The 25,626-nt window shown below is 35.2% G+C and overlaps 1 protein-coding gene across 2 annotated transcripts; it reads right to left on the bottom strand.

Annotated features, from left to right (window-relative positions):
- Positions 1-646: 646 nt before the first annotated feature.
- On the bottom strand, positions 647-25,298 carry waw (Translation factor waclaw). 2 transcript variants are annotated; one of them, XM_089250208.1, is made up of 17 exons: positions 24,958-25,298; positions 22,457-22,499; positions 20,216-20,321; positions 19,132-19,280; positions 16,006-16,086; positions 13,720-13,881; positions 11,429-11,493; positions 11,068-11,271; positions 10,544-10,673; positions 10,326-10,435; positions 9,634-9,761; positions 9,401-9,471; positions 9,105-9,206; positions 8,636-8,769; positions 7,715-7,760; positions 3,565-3,777; positions 647-881 (listed from the first exon to the last, which is right to left on the bottom strand). In XM_089250208.1, the coding sequence occupies exons 1-17, from the start codon at positions 25,056-25,058 to the stop codon at positions 756-758; spliced, it is 1,971 nt and encodes a 656-aa protein (XP_089106334.1). In that variant the 5' UTR covers positions 25,059-25,298; the 3' UTR covers positions 647-755. The 2 variants fall into 2 exon arrangements, with proteins under 2 accessions (XP_089106334.1, XP_089106335.1); XM_089250209.1 differs by lacking the exons at positions 647-881; positions 8,636-8,769 and having other exon boundaries at positions 3,653-3,777; positions 24,958-25,179.
- Positions 25,299-25,626: the final 328 nt, after the last annotated feature.

Raw genomic sequence — 25,626 nt, 5'->3', positions numbered from 1 at the left:
CAGTATATCATTTGTGTTGTCATTTACCTTCTAGATTAAAAGTGACAGATATATCGCCCCACCGTCGTTACAGTGGTGGTCAGCTGAAGTTCCCAACTTTGAGGGGTGAACACAAGACGATCTCTCCTTAAAAAGTTTGCAATAGATAGCAGCAGGCCTACAAACAGTACAAATATTCATCATTACTCTTCACTTCTAAAGTATAGATGACAGCACTGAAACTGTTAAATACATACACACTTCCGGCACAACTTACTCTGTAGTAAATTGCCCATGGCGATAGATCTGAGTTGTGCGCGATTTGAAAGAAAGATGTAATATCGAGATAAATGTTTCTGATGATTTCTTAAACCAAAATGATGCCAACCAGATATTAACATTGAAAACCAGAATATTGTTTGTTGACTTTAAAAAATGTTGGTTACACTGACTGCACTAATTACTCACCTCTGTAATATTGCAAGGTTGAATATTTTTTTTTTCATAGCATGGCTATAGGTTTTTTTTACTCAGAAAATAAAAAAACTGGCATTTAAAAGAGTATGTCAGAATAACTAGAGAAATGTTGCATTGTCTGGAAAAGGCAGAGGTGTGCCACTTTTGGTGCCGTTAAAATGCCTTGAGATTGAGCAGTGGTGCCATGAGCTAGAAAATTTAGGAATCATAACTTTACTTATTTCCACCATAATATCACAGATCTGAAAATTTAAAGAGAAGCCGCCCTTTTTGATGTCTGTGCTAGGCAATCACCACAATCACCTTTTTAGAATCTTCATAAAAGCATCTCTTGGTACATTTACATTTCCAATCATGCGCATTCTTTTCTTCCCTTCTCCTTGTCTTTGGATTAATTTCATGCGACGAGTGACATCACCGCCATACTGTAAATGCAAGAAAAAATTCATATATGAATTATGAGATGTTTGGGATGACTTAAGTCATCATTTAGTATTGATGTAAGTACTTAGAGCTGTCAGAAAAAAAAATTGAGTGGAAATTAGTAAATTAATCTTGAAACTTTTAACTATTTCTTGAACTTAAAGCAAATTGTGCATCAATTTAAATTTGGTTTTAGATTTTTGCAACAAATTTCTTTCAACAATTTACAGGCCTGATAAAAATCTCATAAAAAAATGTTCTGGGTGTTAAAACTAATTGAAAAATGGTTTAGTTCTTGGGTAAGACATTTTGAAATGGTTCTGGTAAATTTTTCTCAGCTCTTCTGCATACACAAACAGCTGGATTGTGATTGGCTTCACTTTTTGTAACAACATTGAGTGCAAAAGGGCTTTTCAACCAAAAGTCTCCTTTTGTATGTACAGTGTATTTCAAGTGCAAGTATTAAAAACGAACATATATTCCAAAGTTCATTTTAAAAGGCCAAGTAAAATATGAAAAGTAATCAGGGAAGAGTGCAGAATTGTTCAGTGATGATAATTATTGGAGAAAACACAAAAATTTACATTTTATATGCCCCCTGCAATGAAAAAAATCAACTGGCAAAAAATTTACATCTCTTTCTATTGTAATGAAATAAGTTTATTAATAACTGAATGAAAGTTTGCTGAGATATCAGTGGTTGATATTGTTATTAATTTTTTCCACATCCTAGAATTTTTTAGACTTATTTAAATCTTATTTTTTGAATTTTTTAGGTATTTCAATTGCAGATATCTCAGCAAATTTTTATTCAATTGTGGAGGAGTCAACTCCTTTAAAGGCCCAATAGAGAGAAACGCAAATTTTATCAATTTTACACAATTTTTTCTTTTATCTGAGGCAGTATAACCATTTTATTTTTCCCAATAATTATTTTTGGTGGGTAAACCTATTTCAAAACAATGCCACTCTTTGTTGATTTCCTATTTCAGTAGTAAATTCTATGAAAATTTATCTCTTTTGGTGAAACACCCTGTTATTAGACATCCATTGCTTTACATGATCTCACTTTACACGTTTCTACTTTTTTTGATTTCGGTATAAGAAATTGCAACCTGCAAAATTTTGCATGAAGTTTGATTTTAATTCTGAAAATTAGCTTAGAAATTATGAAGATATGGTTATAGTTGAAATCACAAAGTCTGTTGATTTGAGAATGTAGATGGGACAAATATGCATGAAACAATCGAGTCCTGGTCATCAGAGCTCACTGATGAACATTTTTTGGAAATACATTGACAATGCCATCAAAATATTAATTTTAAAAAAACTAGGAATGAGACTGGAGTTGTCATATTTGTATGCAAGGGATATCAAAAATTCTCTGGCTTGCAACATCAATTTTCATAGAGACAGAAAATGCTGCTTAACAGCTGAATCTTGACTATTTTATTTAAACTGACTCATTCACAAAGATTTATTTTGCAGCTGATATTGAGTTAATTTTTTTTATGTTTCTGAAGAAACTGTTACACATGATTATTTGGTGGAACCGATTAACCACATAAAGCAAAGGACACCTGTACCTGTATAGCTTGGAAGAAAAAAAAGTGAAGCGCCACACACACATATGCATTCAGACGCCACAGTCTTAGTTGAACATTTTTAAAATCTTGCTTCATTTAATTGGATATTGACTCATACCAGGGCTGGAAAATTCTCCAAAAATTTACATACCCTTCTTGTATGTAATATAAAGTAATACGTCTCAGAATAGGTATTTTATATTCCTGCATCAGGCATGTGGTTGTAAAAAATCCACACCCAGAATGTTTACATGCCTCTCAGGGGTTCACAAATTTAAATCATGATCTAAATCACTTGATTTTTTTAATCACTGATTTAAATCACAAAATTTAAATTTCATTTTTCTTTTATTCAAGTTGAATGATATTGAAGTAGAAGTAACCTGGTATGATATGCATGTTATTGATAAAGTTGTTGATTAAAAGGAATATATAGAAGATCTGCTAAATATATAGACTTCAACCTAATCTCTAGATGGAGTTCAGAAAGATAGCTGTTCTATTTCTAGATTTCATGCATGGAAAAAATTGCAGAAAAATATGAGAAACTAAACTTGCAGGTATACGAATGTACTAAATATTTGCAATGTATTACAATAGTTGATGCTGAAGGACCCTTTGGTTGTACACAGTGAATTGAGAGAGCCCTGCACCATGTGATAATGAGTCACCACCACATGCATTTACTTTCCAAAGTGGGGATGGGGCCTCATGAATAAAAGCACTTTCCTCTACAAGAGAAAGGTTAACCCATGAAGTTAATTCGGGCTCAATGACCTTCCATGTTACATAAAGACAGATTTTTTGGGTTCATATTTCTCGCTTGTAGTTTACTTATTGTTCATTTCTTGTTGTTTGTTAGATTATTATTCATTATTGCTGAATTTGAGAGATTAGGTGAAAAATATACATTCTTAATGATTAACAATATTTCTTTTAAAAGTCAGTTAATTTAAACTTCAAAAATCTGATTTTTTAATATCCTGATGACTCTGACTATAGATTTTTCCAGCCTTGACTCATATTCGAACGTATCAACATTTTTTTAAATTATTTTTTCTGAAGTACTCATCAAAATGAACTAATGTAATATACTTGCCAGTTTTGCTGTGACATCTTTCTTCATAGCTTTTATATTCTCTCTCGCTACAACCTTTCCATTGACAGAAGCTTGAATTGCAATTTGAAACTGGTGAGGATTGATAGTTTCCCTTAGGCGTAGACACATTGCTCTGCCAAGTTTCTGCGCTTGTGCTATGTGACAGATGATAGAGAGTTCTTCGACTATCTTGCCATTCAATAGCATTTCCACCTATAAATATTTAGAAGAATTTAGTATGAAACTGTCCTCTATTTTGTACGACATCATACCCTTGTTTGTAAATAGTGCATTTGTATATCGTGCCCCCTCTGTGTAGTTCATGAATAGCATGTGTAATCTTTATCTGGAAAAGAAAAGAGCATTCAGAGAGTGTGGACGATGTGACCTGTCATTGTTTACTGATTAAAAAAGGGCGCTGAAGTAAGGGATAGTAAAAAGGAAGTTGGATCTAGGTAGGCAGACTGACACAAAATCATTTTTCTGATATGTAAATAGTGGATGTAAGGGGGACAGTTGGCCCCCATCTCATTAGAAGGGTTTAGGGCAGAGAGTAATGCAAGCATGTGTACTGCATTCAATGATTTTTTTCACGTCTGTTTTTAATAGTGAAAATTATATTCAAGGTACAGGTGGGGGGGGGGGCAATGAAATCCTCAACGATATTCAAGTGGAAGATGTGGAGGTCCTAAATCTTCTAAAGAATGTATGTGCAAGCAAAGTACCAGGACCAGATGATATTTATCCAAGGGCCCTTAGGGGATGTACTAATCAATTGTTGGGGCCAGTTGCACAGATTTGCAGAAGTAGCAATGCTGAGGGGTATCGTGTCAACTGATGGGAAGCTTGTTAATGTGGTTCGGATATTTAAAAAGGGTAGTAGAGAAGCCGTGTCTAATTATCGTCCAGTGAGCTTGATGTGCTCCCTCTCGAAAACTTTGGAAATTATTATCAAAAGCATTTGGTGAAGTGGATAAACAGGAATAATGTATTCAAGATATACGGAAGACTGGATGTTGTGAAGATATTTATTATTTCAGATGTTTATTTTTTAAGGAAGGAAAAAACTCATCTTTGCCTCCACCGGGAGTCGAACCCGGGTCCCTCGATTGCCGGACGAGTGCTCTGACCACTAAGCTACAGAGGAGATAGAGATTTTCCTTCGCTAGAGCGTATATATGCCGAACGGAACCGTGCAATGGACGGTGAAACCGATCAGCTAATAGCTCATTGACGACGAGCCACCAGAGGGCTATATATATGACATGAATGTCGCTCTCCACTTGTTAATACAAGATATACGGAAGACTGGATGTTGTGAAGATATTTATTATTTCAGATGTTTATTTTTTAAGGAAGGAAAAAACTCATCTCTGCCTCCACTCCCGGTGGAGGCAGAGATGAGTTTTTTCCTCTCTTCAGATGTTTATTTTTTAAGGAAGGAAAAAACTCATCTCTGCCTCCACTCCCGGTGGAGGCAGAGATGAGTTTTTTCCTTCCTTAAAAAATAAACATCTGAAATAATAAATATCTTCACAACATCCAGTCTTCCGTATATCTTGTATTAACAAGTGGAGAGCGACATTCATGTCATATATATAGCCCTCTGGTGGCTCGTCGTCAATGAGCTATTAGCTGATCGGTTTCACCGTCCATTGCACGGTTCCGTTCGGCATATATACGCTCTAGCGAAGGAAAATCTCTATCTCCTCTGTAGCTTAGTGGTCAGAGCACTCGTCCGGCAATCGAGGGACCCGGGTTCGACTCCCGGTGGAGGCAGAGATGAGTTTTTTCCTTCCTTAAAAAATAAACATCTGAAATAATAAATATCTTCACAACATCCAGTCTTCCGTATATCTTGTATTAACAAGTGGAGAGCGACATTCATGTCAAATAATGTATTGTCAGAAAATCAGCAAGGGTTCAGGAAGGAGAAGTCATGTTCAACCAATCTCCTTTGCTTCTATGATAAAGTGACTGAGGCTTTGAGTAAGGACAAAAATGTTGATGTTGTTTACCTTGATTTTCAGAAGCCATTCAATCAAGTAAAAAGGCAACCCCTCAACAAGAGCCACCAGTAACGATTGGCGACCAGTATGAAAGTAATGTCCGAGTGGCGTGGTGGTAAGATGCTTGTCTACCAATGTGAAGATTGCTGTCATGATCCTAGGTTCAAACCCAGAAGAGAATATAGATAGGATATTTTCCTAACGAGCTTGAGGCGACCACCAATGGATGGTGCTTTCATTTTCAACCCAACTCAATAATGGCAGTAAACTGCAATACAGCGATATGGCCAGAGTTGGTGTTTGGCAAAGTAGTATTGAATGGTAAGGGACAATTTTAGGTTGTGGTGATGCAGGGATTTTTTCTCTAATAGGGTTGTAAATAACAAAGTGGAATAGCTTACCCCAGGGAGCAGTGAGTTTTAAATTAAAAAGAAATAAAATAAACGTATTGGGGTAAATCGAGAAAAGCTATCCATTCTCAGATAAGATGGCCATAAATATTTTTAATGGGCAGTGTATTATATTTTATCATGTATATATACTTTTAAGTTTTTATAATTGCACTTTTAATTGGTTTGCTGTATTTTAGAGATATATGACATCCATATTATTTTATGATGGGCATATTTCCTGTTGTGGCCTGAACACCAGAACTTTGCCACTGGACTTATCCCATTGCTGAGATCTCTTCCAGCCGAGCTTCGTGGCAGTCCCTCCTGTTGTGGCCTTGTATTTGTATGAGATAAGAAGTATATTTTGCTAAAATGTAAATTTCAATATAGAAATTCTCATTTTATGTGTCAAAAAGATATAGAAAACTTTCATATCAACAGGATATGATATTCCTGTGACAGCCCTGTATGGAAGGGGCATTAATGAAAGTCTAATTCTTTATTGCATGAAAACACAGGTAAAACTTTTCCAGATATGCTTACAATATAGCGATATGCCTGGAGTTGGTGTGTGACAAAGTAGATATGCTTATAGATTCAGAAACTTTGGAAGCATCTGTTCCAAAATTGACTGGATTATGAAACTTAAACAGTAAAAAAAACTGATCTATCAAAAAGTTTAACTTTATAACATTCAATGTAAATGTTGTAATTTGATGTAACAATCATTACTTTATGACTCTTTTTAAAAAGATGAGAGCAATTTGCTATTGAATAATTTTGGATCTGACAAAATTAATGCTAAGTGGCTGTCCAATTTAAGGCATGAAATGCAAAGTGGACGAGAAGTCCTGGACACATTTTAAAAGTTAATCACAAATCAACCAGTTGACATAAAAAGGTGTGGTTCGCACTAAAATACTTATCGTGGCCTGGCATTTTTTATCTATTTTTTTGATAGATTTAGAAAAAATGTTCAAATTTCACTCACAGGTGCCACTATGAAACAAAAAACTCAACATAATGCATAAAATGCAACACGTATGGTGCATAATTGATTTTATGACAATTTGCGTTACATAAAACTACCCTATTTCAACGTGAGCACCCTTTCACCCGTTTAGATGTAGCTCAAGCTAAAGAGAGGGCGCTCATATCAAAATGTGATAATTTTATGTTAGGGGCCATTCAAGTATCAAGTATTACGTAAGCAGATTTTCAGCCATTTTTGACCCCCCCCCCCCCCAGCAAAATTTCGTCAGCAGCTTATAATATTTCACATCTTCAAAAAAGGGTGGTTGGTGATGTAAGCAATCTTCAACCCCCCCCCCCTGTCATCAAAAGTCAGCAAGTCCAAACCCCCCCCCCCTCGATGCTGACATAATACTTGAATGACCCCTTACACAAATTGTTATAAGCATTAATTATGTACTGTTTGTGTTGCATTTTATGTCAAGTTTTTTGTCTTAAGTGCCACCTGTGAGCAAAGTTTTTTTAAATTTATTTAAAGTTCAAACTTTTTTTAAATTACCAAAAAAACCAAAAAAAACTTAAGCCATGATAAATATTTCAGTACAAACCACACCACCTTATGTCAATTGGCTGATTAGTTATCAATTTTCAAAATGTGTGTCCAGGACTTCTCATTTACCCTATATAATTGGCGACTGCATGAGCAATTATGAATATAATAAAATACTAAATGTAGAATTGTGTTATGTACTAAAAAGTTTTTCATAAATATCGCACCTTTGTAAGCTCACTGGGTTCATATCCTAATTCTTCATAGTCGAAGCTGAAAAAAATAATTGAAATTCATTTTAAAAACATACATGACACCATATCTTTGTATTTCACCCATACCACGGGTGCACAACCTTTTTAGTCTGTGGGTCAGATATTAGAGTTGGCTTATTTTATCGTGCTAACTGTACACTTTCTGGTCTATTGCCTCCGAGGCAATTTACTATAATTTTACCTCCAAAGAGATTCATTTGTTGGAATATTAATTATTGCAGAACCTAAGTGTGCATTTATGTAAGTTTCATGCATCTGCATGTTCAGGTGCTGCCATCCAACTTCTAAAGACTAAATGAGTAATGAATGATCTTATGAGTGCAATTCAAATGTTGTGAGAGAAGTCTGTTACTCTCTGTTGCAAAGGCAGCAAGTTTGCTAGTGTGCTAACAGGTCATACATTGATGTAATTGCAGTCAAACAAATTAAAATATTTTTGGTACTTGGGAACCATGATGACTAAAAATGGAAGATGCAAGAAAGAGATTGAAGGAGAAAGGTCAATGCTGGATGGAGATGCTGGGCTGAAACTAAAGAGGGGAGCAGGCAATTCTGGCATTTTAGACACAGAGTTTTCACTCTATTTACCTCATTTTCGTCACTTCTATAATTCAATATTATGAGGGAGGTAATAAAAATACATTCTTGGCCTAGCTGACCAACTATGTTTGTTCACCTTATTTTGACCCAGCATTGTGGACATTATTAATGATGGCGACAGAGAAATGTGTTTAACCCTAGAATGGTACCTAAAAAATCTATGCTTAATGATATTTATATGAACTAGGTCTGTTAGACATAAAAGGTACCATTCTAAATCTGATCCTGTTTTATAGATCACTAGTTTTCAGGATATAATAAGTCTTACTACACCTTCCAAAACCAGACGTAATCGACTTCAGTTCATCAAAGAAATCTACAATGACCTCATTCAAAGGAAATTTGAACACCATCATCATTGTGTGATCATCTACATTTTGGCAATTCTTCTGAGCACCTCGACGGCTCTAGTACACATACAAAAATTAAAATTAATAAAAAAAATTTGCCCACATAATACATTCAATTATTATTAAGACTATCTAACTGCTACATTTTTTTGCATTTTCACCAAATATTATTTTGCTCATTACTTGGATTACTCGTTAACTCAAGAGACCACCCTGTATCGTACAAGTTTGTAAAAACGAGCATCGACTGTAAATACATTAAAAAATGCTTTCATAAAAGTGAGTTCAATTTTTTTCCCCTCTCTCTCTCTACACGGATAAGAACAGGATTTTCATAGATTACCTGCACATCAAGAAAATTCATTATGGCCAGAAACATGATTATTACTCACCATGCACATCTTTAATACATTGCTGTAATACTCATTTGGTATTATTATGGTGCCTAGTACCATTGGTTCAAATGACTGCACAATAATGGAAGAATCTGGAAACTGAAAAACATATGAACAAAGTGGAACATTTTAATAGAATGTTCTGACATAAAAATACCGCAACCGAAAATTAGTTTTCTTTTTTTATAAAATTATTTTGCATGTAAAATTTTTATGTAATTTTTACTTGAATAAGGTGCATAAAATATATGTGTTTTGTAATGTGAATCAAATAATATGAAACTGAATCTAACTTTCAAAGGATTTGTTATGATAATTTCTTCTCCACCATGGATCTTTATATTTTTATCACCTTTGATCTTCACTATAACAATAACAAATATATAACAAAACTTTAAAATAAAATATATACAGAAAACTTTATGACAAATTGTGGAAGTTGAAAGTATTATTCAAAACTTCTATGATTAGGCAAAAATAAACAAAAATATTCCGAGTATTATGAGCAGAGAGAATCAGGCACAACCTTTGTAAGGTACTCCTGGTGCAGTGACAACAACTTGAGCATCAAACTCTTGATCAAGTCGCTGACAAAAAACTTCCATATGAAGAAGCCCCAAGAACCCTAGTCTCCATCCCTGACCTAAAGCCGGACTAATAAAAGCAATCCAAAGAATAAATACAAAATGATAAATAAATGAGTCTAGATAAAAAATTATGCAAGTAAGCAGTATCACATATACTGTATTCCCCCGCATCAGGAGGCATGGGGTAAGACTCGAAGGAACCAGCTTTTTTAATGTTTAGGTCTGATCCGTTCCCGGCATGCCGTGACAAGCAAGGTTTATGCATTCAGCCAATTCAGTGGAGTTCTAGGGTGAAGATATTTAAGAATTTTCCAGATTTTGTGTCAAATTTCCCAGCATGCCAAAAAATATAGGTATTCCTCGCTGGTCTCCCTCGATGTTTCCCGGCATGCCGGCTAATGCAGGGAAATATGGTATTCAAAATTATCATATATAATGGATCCCGCTTATAACATTTTCCAAAAAACCATCATAGAAGAAAAACATGTAAGCAGGAAAACGCTTTAAACCGGAAATCTTAATGAAAATTTCTTAGGGTTGAGACCATTGAAAATAAGTTGTACTAAGCAGGACAAAATTGTAAACAGGGACATTTTAAATGTGATCAACTGTATCCTTCATATTTCAATACCTTGTTTCTACGGACAATGTCACACTGGAATCATTCAAAGTCAATTTTTCTACTGCTTTTCTGAGATCTTGAAGCCTTGACTGATCTGATGGGTAGATTCCAGCAAAAACCTGAAATAAACAGTAAATGTGTGTTAGATAGGTTTCTAGATTCAGAAATCTGATCTTGAAGAATTCAGACTGTGATTTGTCTATATTATTCTATAAAGAAAGCTTTACCATAGGCTTAGATGCATCAACTTGGGGAAGTGGATCGACTTTTGCACCCTTGAGGAACCAAGTATCACCAACCTTAGCTTCTTTGGCATTCCTTATGTTTGCAATAACATAACCAGTCTGACCAGCAAACCTATAAAAAAAATTGGAAGAACTTGAAAATTGTGAACGTGTCATAAGATGTAAACTGCAGATGGCAAACATTTAAATGTGGTAAGTGATCATATAAGCATTCTCAGTTAGTTAATGATGATGGTGCAATACATATTGAAAGATGTTATGCAAAACCTCTCATCAAATAATACTATTTTAACACATTGATCACCAGTCATGACTTAACTCGTGTTTTTATATTCATATATAGCCAAGTGTGATGAGTGAGCTTTATCTTAAAAAATCAGTTTACACACAATGTGTTAATATCAAATCAACCAAGCATATAAATCTCACTGACTGAGAACAAATGCTGCTCGAATCTCATAGTCGTTCCATAAGAAAAATCATTGATCTCACTGTAATGTACTCACAGTTCAGAAACAGGAGTTTCCTCAGGAAACAATATGCCTAGTTCTTTAACTTCATAAGTATCACTCATAGACAATGATGTAATTTCATCACCAATTTTCAAAGAGCCGTCAACTATCAGCACCATACATATGACCCCACGATATGGTGAAAACCACGAGTCGTACATCAAAGCTCGAAAGGGTTTGTCGATATCTCCTGTTGGTCTAGGAAAACAGATTATATAACATTTCATCATCATTAGAATTTCCTCATGGGGTATATGCCATGCTCACTTTTGTTTAAAATAATTTTTACAGACATCAAAGCGTTTTAATTGTAGGGTGTTTTTAAATCCATTTGCACATTTAAAAAAAAACATACTGTGGCACCTTCTCTATAACAGCATCTATAAGCTCTTCAATACCTGTTCCTAACTTGGCAGAGACCTTAAAAGAGATGAACGGAAATTTATCAATTATCGATGAGGATGGATGATATTACATATAGCAGTGCATCTTAAGTACCTTATTCATATCACACCCTGGAAATTAACTTTGAAGATGTCAAAAAAAAAGTTGCAGAAACATAAACCTCTCACTAACAACCAGATGGGAAGAGTTCATGATTTTTGGGTAGCTATTCCAGCAGAGATTTGTCAAACCTACATTAACCCCTTAACTACTGATGAAATCTTAAGCTCCAAGTCTTCAAACTTTCAGACACATTGCAGGTCGAAAATTAAAACTTTCTATGAACCCCGCGGGTCACCAAGTAATACTAGAGTATTCCCCACTATTAAACAGGGTTCTCCAAATTATGGAACACGTTTATTCACTCTGAAATTGTTCCTTTCATTAAATTTGAATTTTCATTTATTTTGAAATAATTTCTTTGACTGATTCAGATTTTTTAAAATTATTTCTTTTATTAATTCTGAAATTTGTCCTGATAGTTCTGAAATTATTTTTTCATTAATTTTAGAGTTTCATCAATTTAAATTATGTTTTTTAATTTCTTTCACAAATTCTTGACTTATTCATGAATTTGAATACATTTCATGAACTTTTAATAATTCTGAAATTACTCCTCTTAGTTGTTCTGCTCAGTATTTGCAATTATTTCTTTCATTAATTATGTAGCTATTTTTTTATTAATTATAAATTTTTATCAAATATAAAATTTTTTTTTCAATAATTCTAAAATTATTTCTTTCATTAAGGTGTTTTTCAGTATTTCTGTAAATTCTGTAATTATGCACACTTTTTTGGATGCCAAATTTTGCCTCTTAAAACTTCTTTATGTGCATATGTTTTAATATGAAATCATAGGTCTCAAAAGTGTTTTGGCTCTGGGTTGCCCAAATTCATAACAATGGTCCTTTCAATGTACCAAATGCACACATTAACATTGAATCTAGAAAATATCTCACAGTTCTAAACACAGCAGTGCAGATTTCAGTGGCCACTGCTCTTTGTAATTATATTATTTTTCTATCTTAAATAGCAATTTTGCCAAAACTTAACTTCTTTTTTCGTTAGTATTTTCACATACACTGACATATACTTCAAAAGCAGGGCCCAGAGTCACACGACCCTAAGAGAGTATCTCTTGTCAATTTAATCTATTACTAAATACCTAAAATAGCTTGCCATGGTTTTTTGCAGTGCAATTGTGATGTAATAGAAAATACAATGGGCTCGCGCCAAAATGCAATATGCCTACCCCCTCACAGCCAGAGCCCTCTCAACTCCTGCACACCTGTGTGAGCCAAGATGTCAACTGATGACCACTTGGGACATTGATCAATCAGCAATTCATAAACAATGCTGTCTAATGCAAGAGCAAAATATGTTATAAGGAGAAACAAACTTCTAATTTTTCTCAGCTTCTCTCATACATAACTGAGTTCATCTGAAACAAAAACATTCATGTCTAACACCATCCAGCCAAAGCAAAGTTAATGCATGACAACACTAAATTTTCTATCTCTCAGGAACTTGCACCTATTCACGTTTAAATGGAGCTGGGAGGGTTTAGGAGGTTTTCTGATAATAATTAATTCTAAGACTTGGAGATTTTAAAATGATAAAGTCTTTTGAAGTTTTCCATGCTAAAAATATCCAAGTTCTACAGAATATATGGCCTCTGAAATTCACAAACAAATTTAAAACAATGTTGAAATAGGCATTTATGGCAGGAAAGTTCAAAAAAGGCATTTATATGGAAAAAGTTCAAATATAGGTATTTATGGCATTTCACCCAACAGGCTTTGATTTCGGGCTTTAATCATGACATTTGTTTTCTTTTTTTAAAGCAACCCTGCTCGAAAATCACAAGGAAACCATCACTAATCAAACTCAACACTTGTACGTCCCCGAGTGTCTGCAATGTATCAGCACCCACACAGTCCGTCTTTCCCCCCACTCTACATTTTTCCATTTGTAGAGAAACATATAATACAATCATATAATGATAGTCACGAGGGAGAGCAAATTGTGTTCAATTGAATTAAAAAAAAATATAATTGCTTCTTGATTGTATTTGTCAAACGGAAGTTTTTAAAGAGTTTGTGCAATGTATGCCTATATTCATTATTTTAGTTTCTGTATTCATTCTCAAAGCAAAACCCAAAAGTTATAGAAAATACGAAAGAGAAATAAAAAACAAATTACTCTCAATATTTCATCATCATCTATACCGAACAATGAATTCATCTGCATAACTACAGCCTCAGGATTTGCATGTTTCAAATCTATCTTATTGAGTACTGGTACTATAGTCAACTCGTGGCTGTATGCTAAGTTGAAATTTGCAACCGTTTGTGCTTGTACACCCTAAAAAAATTAAATAAAAAAAATAATAATAATGAAATCTCACACAAAGTTACTTACTCATTTGATCATAAAATACAGTTGAGTTCACTTATAACATACCCCCCTTGATGATTCGAGAAGTGTATGTTATAAGTGAGGTTTTGAAATTACCTTATATAGCAATAAGCTTATGTAGTACATAATTAAATTTAATACTGAACGAAAATATTTTTTTGGAATCTTCTGAGGAATTTTGAAAATTTATTAGAATATAAGATATACAAACATGCATAAATTTTGGCTTAATTTAATTGATTTCATTGATATTATTTGAGTATATGCCTATAGTTCTTATCTAAAGTTGTCAGCATTTGTACAATTAATTTAGAAAAAGGCAATTAATGTTCATAAAATTTCACTTATCAATCAACATGCTTTTGCATAGTCTTTTAGCAAGTAGAGATTTGATACTTTTAAAACAGTTCAGATTTGTACTTTTTTCCCGAGCACAACAGGTGTTTGTTTATCACTGCCATCCATCGGGTGATCAAAAAGTATCAGAAAAAGTAAAAATTTTTGATGATTTGAAGAGCATCAACAATGTGCAGTTTTCACAGAAATGGGGGGGGGGGGGGGGTTAATGTCCCTATTTTAAGGCACAAAGTCATTATTTTCCATCTTATTTCTGGCTCTTTTATGGGGAGGGGGGACAGTCGACTATCCATGATTGATTCATTACAGAGCCATCTACCAGTGGTGAATGTAACTACAGTGATATTCTTTCATGATTTTTCTACCTTGGCTAATGAATATGGATTTGGCCGAATGAATGATACTTCCGTTGATATGGATGCATGTGCTAATATAAATCAGCTGCATCGTCGACTTAGTTTTGATGCCAATCATCATCCAAATTACTCTCACTTCAATCTGATTAACTTGTGTCCACCTCTGAATATTTTTTCAGATGTAACTCCACTTCTTTCTGAAAGTTTTTGTACCATTTCATGTAAAATGAAAGATTTTGCCAATATAAAATGCATTTAAAAAAAAGATGTTTGTTTTCAGAGTGTGTTTTCTTTCAGTGCAAGACTCTTAGCATCAAACTGAACAGTTTGGACATTCTAGGAGCTTATCTTTTCTATCTGCTTATATCAGACACAGAATGAGCTGGCCAAATCACAAATGGATGGGGCACCTATGAATTTGACTGAGTTGTTTCAACACCAGCTTTAGTAAAGAAAATTTGGTGTTGTTTGTGTATGTGCATACATTAGTGCACAATAAACAGACCTTAAATATCTCTCCTCTTCCTGTAAATTCTTATGTATCCAATTTTGAAGCTGTTCATTTTAGCCATCAGTCAGTTTTATCAGCCTTTAGTCATCTTTTTTATAGCGTTCCTTGGTATTTAAAAAAAACTTGTCTTTAAATTTTTGGCAGAACATAGAACGAGTCAAACGATTTTCTATACCTATGGGGAAATTATGTTTCGGCTAACAAACATGATTTTGGAGTGAATCATCTTTGTTAGTCAAGGTATCACCGTATTTCGACTAAATTTTCTGTTATTAAAGAAATTCCAAGGCTTTCTGTGAAAGAATGCATCAAGATATCACCCAAATACAATGAATATTGTACAAATAAGTCTTTTTTTTACTTCATTTTTCCAGGTTTTTGCTTGCATAGTATGCTGTATCCAAATTATTTTTTAGGTTACAAGAGTGTTTTTGGTATGTTATATCTACAGTGCATGTTTCAAGCAGGCATGTAATAACAGAGGTAAAAATATATAGAAGTGAATGAGCTAAATATCTGGGATTACAAAACCATATGCTATATCTAGAGCATATGTTACAAATGTACTTGACTGTATTTGATATGTATAGATACAGTGAAACCTTGACATAACGTTACTCTGCGGAGCAAGAAAAAATATTGTTATAAAGAGATTGTAATTATATCGAGAGGCAAAAACAAGACTTGAAAAAATATCATTGTAGTGGGATTAATCATTATATAAGCGAGGTTTCACTGTATTATGAAATAAAAATGGAATAAGGTAGAAAATTCTTATCCAATAAAAAAAAAGAGAAAAAAAAAGCTTATCAAAGTGTAAAGAAGTCAATAGGCATGAAATAATACTTGATTTGCATCAACGAGTAGTATGACACCTTGACAGGCTGCTAATGAACGATTTACTTCGTGACTAAAATCAACATGACCCTGCAACACAATTAGAAAACCTATTAATGAGGATAATTTTAAAAAAAAAGGAAATTATAATTTTTAAAAGATATAAAAACGGAATACAGAGTGTAATACATGGGTGATTCTCATGAAATTGGCCTAAATTGTGTCCCCAGCAGTTTACATTAAATACACTCATTGCCATAAAAATTTACGCACCCAGAAGAAGTGGTCAAAATGAAACGAAATTTTACACATGTAAGTACTACGTTGATATAAGTAAGTGATTAGAAAATCCAAGAAAAAGGATCATTTATTGCAGAAAAAAGTACAGATGAACAGAAGTTTTAGTACTCTGTTGGACCCCCCCCCCCTAGCGCGAATGTACGATGAGATACGAGCGGGCATTGATGCATACAAGTTCTGTATGATGTCCTGAGACATCTCGTTCCACAGTTGCTGTAAATGAGCCTCTAGTTCGACCAACCTCGTAGGGTGTCCAACTTGCCGTCCCAAATGATCCCAGATATGCTCGATTGGTGACAAATCTGGAGATAGAACAGGCCAGGGAAGGGTGGTAATGTGGCGGAGGCAGTCTTGTGACATCCTTGCTGTGTGTGGCCTAGCATTGTCTTGTTGAAAAATGGCTCCTGGGAGCCCTGCCATGAGTGGCAACACATGTGGCTGAAGGATGTTATGGACGTACCGCTGGGCTGTCATTGTGCCATGGATCAATATTAGGGGTGACCGTGTATCGTAAGCAATAGCACCCCATACCATAACACCAGCTGTGGGAGCGGTGTGTCGCTGTAAATCAAAGGCAGGATTGAAGCGTTCACCACGGGGCCTCCACACACCAACACGATTGTCATCACTGCTCAAGTTGAATCTCGATTCGTCGCTCAAGACGACCTGGTTCCATTCCGTTGCAGTCCAATCCCGTCGTGCTCGACACCACTCCAAACGGAGGTGTTGGTGGGTGGGTGTCATTGGCAGCACACATAATGGGCGCCGCGATACCAGATGTCCTTCAGCCAGGAACCTTGCGATGGTTCGGGAAGACACAGGGGCCCGTAGTGAAAGTGCTGCCTGTGTCTGGATAGCGGCCAATGAGGTAGTCGGCTCTACGCGTGCGTTTCGGATGATGTGACGGTCTTCTCGACGACTGGTCTGTCGAGGGCGTCCTGAACCTGGTCGCAGTGTAAATGACGTCTCTTCTGTCCACTGGTCCCAACACCTCCTCACAGTAAAATCAGAACGGCCTAGTTGACGAGCTACTTGCCGAGCTGACCACCCAGCTTCCATCATCCCGATGATTCTTGTCTATCAAACTCTGACAACTGCTCATATGGTCTTCGACGGCGGCGTAACGGCATGTCTACCTCAGCATTTCCTTTGCAAACGATTAAATACACTCCAGCAAACTCTGCTTACCTGTTTTATACTCCAAAGAGAACGAAGTTCAATGCCCTCTAGTGGCATTACGCAATGCACAATCACGCTGCATTTCTAATCATTTGCATATCTGCCCGACATGTACCTTCAGGCCAACTTTCGTTTCGATCCCACAATTATTTCTTGGTGCGCAAATTTTTATGGCAATGAGTGTGTATTTGACACAGAACTCTTTTTTTTTTCATCACTTTCTGTTTATATTCCAGTTTCTAAAAAGGTTATTTTTAATTTTTTCACCAGAAGAAAGGTTTGATCAAAAGTTAACGGGGGGGGGGGGGAAGTAAACAAAATCCAAATTTCTTTGTTGCAACATTAAACTGCAAAGTAATTTTCCATCCAAAGACTTTGTTTTGAGAATGTAACTCATGCTCTAGCAAAACAGAGACAAATTATAAATCGGTTGTCCCATATAATTGATGAAAAAAGGAGCGAGGAAACACAAATAAAAAGAAATGCAGCTGGTAAAAAAAACTATTCCGAATATCGATGTTTGTCCAAGTTGAAAATCAAAATATATGGAACATGTTGCGAGTGTCAAGCATAAATATTCAAGTGCTGAAACAGGGAAAATGCCTCTCAACATGGTTAAATTTATATTAATTTTTTCACCATCAATTTTCAACAAACTTCATTGCTGACTATATTCAGTTTATTAGCAGGTAAAGAAGTGTCCCTAAACATTTTTTTGGATTTTTTGGTTGACATTTTTTTTTTACTTTTTTTTCTCATTTCTTGTCCAATTTTGTAAGAATGACCCAAATATGAAAAAAGCTACAAATTTCATTGAATATATTTTTTTCAGATACTGTTAGTATTACTTATACTGTGTATGTATGAGCTACTCATGTAGAAAGCAGGGTTTGACAAATCCTAGGTGCCAGATTGCCCTGGCAAAATTGATAATGGCACTTAATTTTTTTCATACATGATAACTGAATTGAAGCCTGGGAACAGCACAAACTTATTGGAAATTATGTCAGTCTGTCCTGTCTCCCCAAGAAAGGGGGGTCCCTAAATCCCGGAAAAGTGAAAAATACTGTTTTGGATCAATTTTGTCGGGGGAGGGAGGAATGTGCAGTGCCTATCAAAATTTTGCTGGAGAAAAATTGGAAAAAATAATAATTTTCGATTAGTCAAACCCTGATATACACCTGGGCATTATGTCTAAATATTTGTTCCTGTATTGGGGAGGGGTGAAGCAGTTTTTGAGTTTTGAGCAGAAAAAATTCCTAACTGGAGTTTTACCACCTTCATAATAGGAGCAAACACTCTGTAAGCTAAATGCATAACACACAAAAAAAAGTTCCACCTGCCAGCAAAAGGAAAAAAACTCAATTTCCCCCAGTATATTGAATATGTCGAAAGACAAAGAAAAAGGTTTAATATAGTGAAAGCATGATACATCCAATGACTTTACCCAGGCACAAATGTTAGCTGAATTTTTAACAGCATTTCTAATAAGAAAGCGTGAATATTCAAATGCTGTTTTTAAAAGGGGGGCTCTGCTGTAATAATCTGAAATGTTCCCAAATCTATCCAGTAGGCTATCACTTGTGCTTTATGACATACTGATTGTTTATTCAATTGCTATAGTTACATGTCTTCTGAATACAAATTATCACTTACTGGCGTATCAATTAAATTTAAAAGATATGTTTCGCCTTTGTGCTCATAAAACAAAGATACTGTCTGAGCTTTCACAGTGATTCCCCTTTCTCGTTCGACTTGCAACCTATCAAGAACTTGCTCATGCTTTTCTTCTTTCGAGATGGTACCTAACAAAAGAAAAAAAAATACAATGAAACTTTGCTATAACAATAAACCCCTCTACAATGGTATTTTTTCAAATCTTGTATAGAATTGCTTTCAGTCTAATGTTAACTCCTCTAGATACAGCAATATCCTTTGCTATGATAACCCCCCACTATAATGATACTTTTTAGGATACAAAATACCTTTTGAAACTGTGACAATGACATATTTTATATTTTGCTCAAAAAATCACCTTCAATATATTTTAAATTCCTCACCAGCGTTTGTTCTTTTGAGGGTGTTTAATAACCTCAGTATTTTGCACTATCTACTCTCCAAACATGTTAATTAATTGTGGTGAGGTTACTTTCTGTGTACTACACACAAGTGTTATGCGGTAAACTATTTTACAGGGTGTAACAACTAATTAAATTTCAGTCAACTAATCAATTATAATTTTTTTTGCGGCAAATAAATACTTAAAATACATTTTATAAGGGGTACTAACAATGCCAATTCAGGAGAGATGCCAACAACAGCATAAATTTCTCGCAGCCACATAATATAATGGTACCTGTCGATATAATGATAGGGGGTCGATATAATGATATATAGGTCGTCTTAGGCCCCTGGACCAAGTGATTTTTCTGAAACTCCTTACCTTAGAAATATGTAGTTACCAATTTACATACTTGCTGTCAAAAATTGCACACAGATCTCATTTTCTTGGGGCCTCTATGCACTTAAGGCCTCCAAGTGGGCCCATGCATTAACATGACACTGGCGTTAACCCCTCTACAATGATATTTTTTCCTGGTTCTCAGAGTATTGTTATATCAAGGTTTTACTGTATTTCAAACAACCATATCTAATACATGAGTATTTGCATACCAATTAAAATTCAAATTTCACATCATTTTTTTTTGAATTCAAACAATAAGTTTATGAATAAAATTACCTGTGAACTCCATCAAACGATCTGATAGGGTACTTTTACCATGGTCTATATGAGCTATTATGCCAAAGTTTCGAATTCTCATTACTGGGTATTTCTTCATGTTAATCTGCAACGAAAATAAGATATATACAGGGTGTATATATGTTAAGTTGTATATATATGTCAGGGTGTTCTGTTAATGGACCGACAAACTCAGAGGGTTGTTAGTAGACATCACGAGGAATAAAATATGGAATGGAACATGGTGTTGCAAATCACGTTGAGAGGGTGAAAATCATGAAAAATGTATGCAGTCTGTAATGTATGAGTCTAGAATGTATGAGTCCAGAGGAGATGAAAGGTGGATGTCAGTTGATCGCTGAATGAGTTCTTGGGTTCATTCACCATATCTGACGTCAGCAGCATTGTGAAACGAGTGCACTGGGGTAGGATCACGCACTGTGGACAACGTAAATTAGTGCTATTGTGGTAGTAAGCATGTGTAGCAGTTAGTTGTCTGTTCTAATGAGTATCGTAATGGCTGACTACACGAACAAGAAATGCACTGATATGTATCTGATTTACAAGCAGATGGCAATGGGCACTTAGCACAGAGGATGTACCAACAGCAATATTCGATGAGGTGTGTTGTTGTTGTCGTTCCAGTGTGCGGCAAAGCCTGCATGCGTTTTTCATTATTTTCACCCTCTCAACATGGGTTTGCGACATCATGTTCCATTGCAGTTTTTGTTCATCTTGATGTCTACTAACAACCCTCTGGGTTCGTCGGTCCATTAACAGAACACCCTGTAGAATTAGAAAAGTAAAAGAATCAAGTTATGGTTTCCCAGAAAATACAGTAGACTCCTGATTATCTGGGAGCAATTTATATGCTTTGTTGAATATCTGCAGGGTTCAGAGTATTTCACTTTTTTCTCTTTTTAAATTGCAAAAACCAGAAAAAACAAGGTGTCCAAGTAAAGTTGGCATGTTCTTAACATTAATATCTATCTTACAAGCTTTAGGAATGTTTTCATGAAGATATGGGGATAATTTTTGAAGTCCCTTTAAATACCAAAAATCTCTGCATAGCTTGTGGTACAGTATTCGTAAAAAAACTTTTACCAGCAAAAAATAATTACTTGTAAAATCAACGTCATACTTTTTAGTGAAAAAATAAGAATTGAAACAGTTCTGCTAGATATGTGTTTGGATACCCTGCCATAAAGTTTGAACTGTTTGGTCATGTGTGTGAAAAAAAAAATATGTGGTACTACACATTGCATTTAAAACACCCTCCAGTTATAAATTTAAGAAATTATTATATATATATTTTTTGCCTTTCAATTTTCCCCCCCCCCTACCCTCCTCTTCATTAAGACAGTCTCACTTCAGGTAGATCTCTACCCACTTCTTGATGGGTAGATAGCTCGGCAGAAGCCAAATTTAATTCCAGACATCCTGTACCAGTGCATTTAACATAAAAAAGTTAACTTACATACAGCCTGCCCTCGCATTCATGGATTTCATATTTGGGGTTTTCGTGTTCATGGTCTTTTTATCAGTTTTTTGGAAAACATTGTTGCAGTAATAATTTTCATATCTAAACAAAATATAAGTTGTACGGGTTAAATAAACTTTTAAAAACTATCTCCCAAAGGTTTTTCTGATGCTTCTGAAAATGTTTTTACAAGACTGTTGTTTGAATGTTTTTTAAAAATGAAAAACTTGGAAGAAAAATTGTAAATATTGACAAAGGTTAGTTTGACCCTAGAGACATACTTCCAATTAAAAAAGTACAGAAATAACTTGTAATTAGAAACATATGTCATTCATATTGCTAGGAGTTTGTATAGTTATTAAAGCACAAAAAAACTAACTTTTTATACAGACACCCTATCCTCAACACCCCCCGCCTTTTACTTCTTTCACACAAAGCAGATTATGTACAAATGAGATGCCTGAAAAACAAAGGTTTATGGTTTTATCCTTACGGTTTTATTCTTGGATTTTCCTTATTCCCTGTCACTCCCGGAACGTAACCCCATGAATACTGAGGGACGACTGCAGTGTAAATTTAAAGAAATTTAATTTAAATTTAATTTCATTTTACTTTTTCTAAACTAATTTTGCAAATTATCAGTGTATTTCATTATTTATGGCCCGAGTCAGTCAACTACGCAAATAATTGGGACGGGGTCTACTTTTACTGTAATTAATTTTTTCATACAGATTACAAAGTCAAATTAACGTGAAACTCACATTGCTCTCATTCATTTTCACAGAGCTAGACAGACATCGGAAGCTGAAAGAAGAAAAAATCCAAATGAACAGTTTTGATTGTGTGGGGAGAAAATTATTTCACATTTGTCGCACCACCAGCTGGTGCAGCAATACACTGTGAAAATCCTATATAACAATACTCTCATACAATATTACTCTGGTCCTGGAGCACATCACATACATTCAAACTATAATGATAATTATCATTACAAAGGAATTAATTATCTTAATTATCATTCAAAAGGAACTATGATTCCTTTACAACAATATATTTTTCTGGTCCCTTGGGTATCCTTATATTGGAATTCCACTGTATTAACTTATTTAAAATCTTACCAAAAATGAAACGGTATAAACCTGTTGTTATTCAGTTATTCATTGTGTGACTTGATTGATTTCTTTTTTTAAGCTGGCATTTGAGTTATATATCCAAGAATGACAAAAGTTGAAAACAGTTGGTGTTACTAGCAGGGCCGTCTTAAGAGCATTATAGGACCTCCCTGGCAGAGTGATTTTTCTGAGCCCCTTATTTAGAAATAACTTACCCCCAGAAATATCTGCCAACCAATTTACATGCTTGCTATCAAAAACTGCATGCAGATCTGGTACTCTTCAGATACCCCAAACCATGCCAACACCTTCTATAGCAGAAAGCCTCAGTGCGAAGATTTGACGTCAGTGAAGTTGTCCATTTCACCTGTAACCATTGGATACAGCAGTCCGACATATGCAAAATCTTTAACTTTTTATGCAGCATATCCAATGACTATAGGTGAAATGGGTGACTTCAGTGATGTCATGAGCTTTGCATGGCTGGGCCCATGCGTTAAGAGGGCACTAGTTGCTAGAAATATCTTCCTATAAACCAGTGTCTCCCAAAGTGGGTGATGGAATGGTCCAGTGGGGGGGGGGGGGGGTGATAGAAGCTACAGACTTAACATAGGATCCTATGAGTGCACTTCAGTTGGGGGGCGATGAGAGGAAACAAATTGCTGATGAAGGGGGTGATGGAACAAAAAGTTTGGGAGCTATGCTATAAACCAGTGTTATTTCAGAATTACCTACAGTCATAAGCAGATACAGACTCCTCAAATGCGGTGGACATATATCCACCTCCACCCTCCCACCAGTGCTGTATTAACTCATGGGCCTCAACTGTAAAAGGACCTTACAAAAATTAGATCTAGTTGAAATTTTTGAGAGTGAGCATATATATTTGCCAGTGAGAGCTTCAGAAAAATCATTTGGCCAGGGGGCCCATGATACTCTTAAGATGACCCTGCCTCCCCTCTATGCCAATGATACAGATTTTCACTGGACGGGGAGCAATCACCTCCCTCTGTATCCACCTCCTGCAGTGTTTCGTACACAGTTTTCCTCTGCACACCTGTGCATACTGTTCATACATCTTGGCATGATATACATTCAATGATTTCAATGTTTGCTTATCATTTAATGAAGGCGGGTGTTACCCTATTTCCTGTTGCTGCAATAACGATTCCAAAGGTGTTTTGAGGATGGTATGCATTAAATTTTTGATTTAAATGTAATTTCTATAATGTGCTCAATAAGATGTATATTGCATACATAATACATAAAATGAATATTCCTTGCATATCCATAATTCTGCATTCAGGGTCATGACTAAAGGGAAGAAGGATCTGGTTAAAAAATATTTGCCAAATATCGTCAAGGTAAACCTAACATTCGCCAAGTATTCAGATTTCTATTTCATGCACAATTTCTCTTTTGCTTCCACGTGGTACAAGTATGCTTGCTGAAAATAATCATAACACATAAAAACAAATGAAAACAAAGTGAAGCTCACTGAAACGTGAAGACTACCCACATGCTTCTGCAGGTGCAGTTTGAACAAGCAAGCATCATCAAAATTTTTTCTAGCTACAGCTGCTTGCGCAAAATTCTCATACACACAGACGCTTAAGCATGTTTGAAAAATATTAAAATATTAAACAAGCTTGCAGTTTACGTGTGGCCGTTTTAAGAGGGTACATTTCTTGAGAATGCGTAGTATATAATGAACTTATTGGCTGATTTTCCAATAACTGTATACCTGTTTTTATCGCAAAGTTTTCGACCACGACAAAACAGCGGTATGTCACCAACACCATTCTCTCTGGTGCATTTTTAAACGTCATTGGGTGTTCCTATTGTTCCCCTGTAACCCCACCGAATAACGCCAAATCAGATCTGGCAATAAAAAATATTCGCCAAGCAGAAGGCAACCGTATACAGTAAAACCCCTCTTAACGGACACCCGCCTTTTTTACGAACAAATAATATAATTCCTCCTCGTATAATAAATGAATGTATTTCAAATCCCAAATTAACGGTCACCCCTCTTTTATGGACGGATTTCTTTGTTCCGCCGGTGTCCACAAAAGAGAGGTTTTACTGTATTAGGAATTTACCAATTTACTAGAGTATCAACATACGTAAGCTTATAATACGTATATTACCAATCGAGTAATCTTTGCCGCCGATACACGTGAAGAACCTTCGAGAAATACCATAATCTAAAAACGGGTGATAATTTGCGGGAATCGATTTTGATAATCATGTTAAAGATCTGGGGATAGCCAATCAAGAAATGTTAACACATGAATAACTCGTCTCAAGTCGTACACGTGCAACATTTAGATGATCATGAAATTTGGACGATTTATGATGATCATGATTTATTTTCCAGAAATTTCTGTAAAAGTATGATTTAGTTTATCTGTTTTATATTCAAATATCTAATGAAAACTTCAAGATCAAACGAAAATCAAAACAAACACATGTACGACATATGTACGGTCTGAACTCTTTTGTTGATGAAGAAAAATTTGTAGGTAAAAGCCAGTATACGTGACGCTAATGTCTGTAAGTTTCATGATGTTGTACTGCAAATGTCTAACCATACTTCAATAAACGGGACAGGACATCACATTGATGCACAACTTTCTTTAAATAATTATTATACTTTTAAAAAATTGTAACACGGGCTTTCTTAGCTTTTGAAGGAAATGAATATTTTCACTGAAATGACAAATTAACCAAATAATATGAGAAAACAGTAATTTGGTCCCGTAAACTACGGGTGATATGGTTACAATATATGGTAACGAGTGTTGCCTCTGACATCC

This window comes from Pholcus phalangioides, unplaced genomic scaffold (genome assembly GCF_987345545.1).
Source record: "Pholcus phalangioides strain wild (caught in Gottingen) unplaced genomic scaffold, Ppha-v1.0 ptg000022l_1, whole genome shotgun sequence".
NCBI classification, from domain to species: Eukaryota; Metazoa; Arthropoda; class Arachnida; order Araneae; family Pholcidae; genus Pholcus; species Pholcus phalangioides.
The sequence above is the reverse complement of the archived record's forward strand: the minus strand, read 5'-3'. Positions and strand labels throughout refer to the sequence as shown.

Bases quoted from the DNA above. Each gene is read 5' to 3' on its own strand.
- waw (XM_089250208.1), bottom strand. From the start codon at position 25,058: ATGATTATCAAAATCGATTCCCGCAAATTATCACCCGTTTTTAGATTA. The intron at 11,272-11,428 runs GTATGTTTTTTT...CTGTTTTCCTAG, and splicing joins GTTATAGAGAAGGTGCCACA to ACCAACAGGAGATATCGACA. The intron at 9,207-9,400 runs GTTAGATTCAGT...TATGTTTTTCAG, and splicing joins TCATAACAAATCCTTTGAAA to TTTCCAGATTCTTCCATTAT.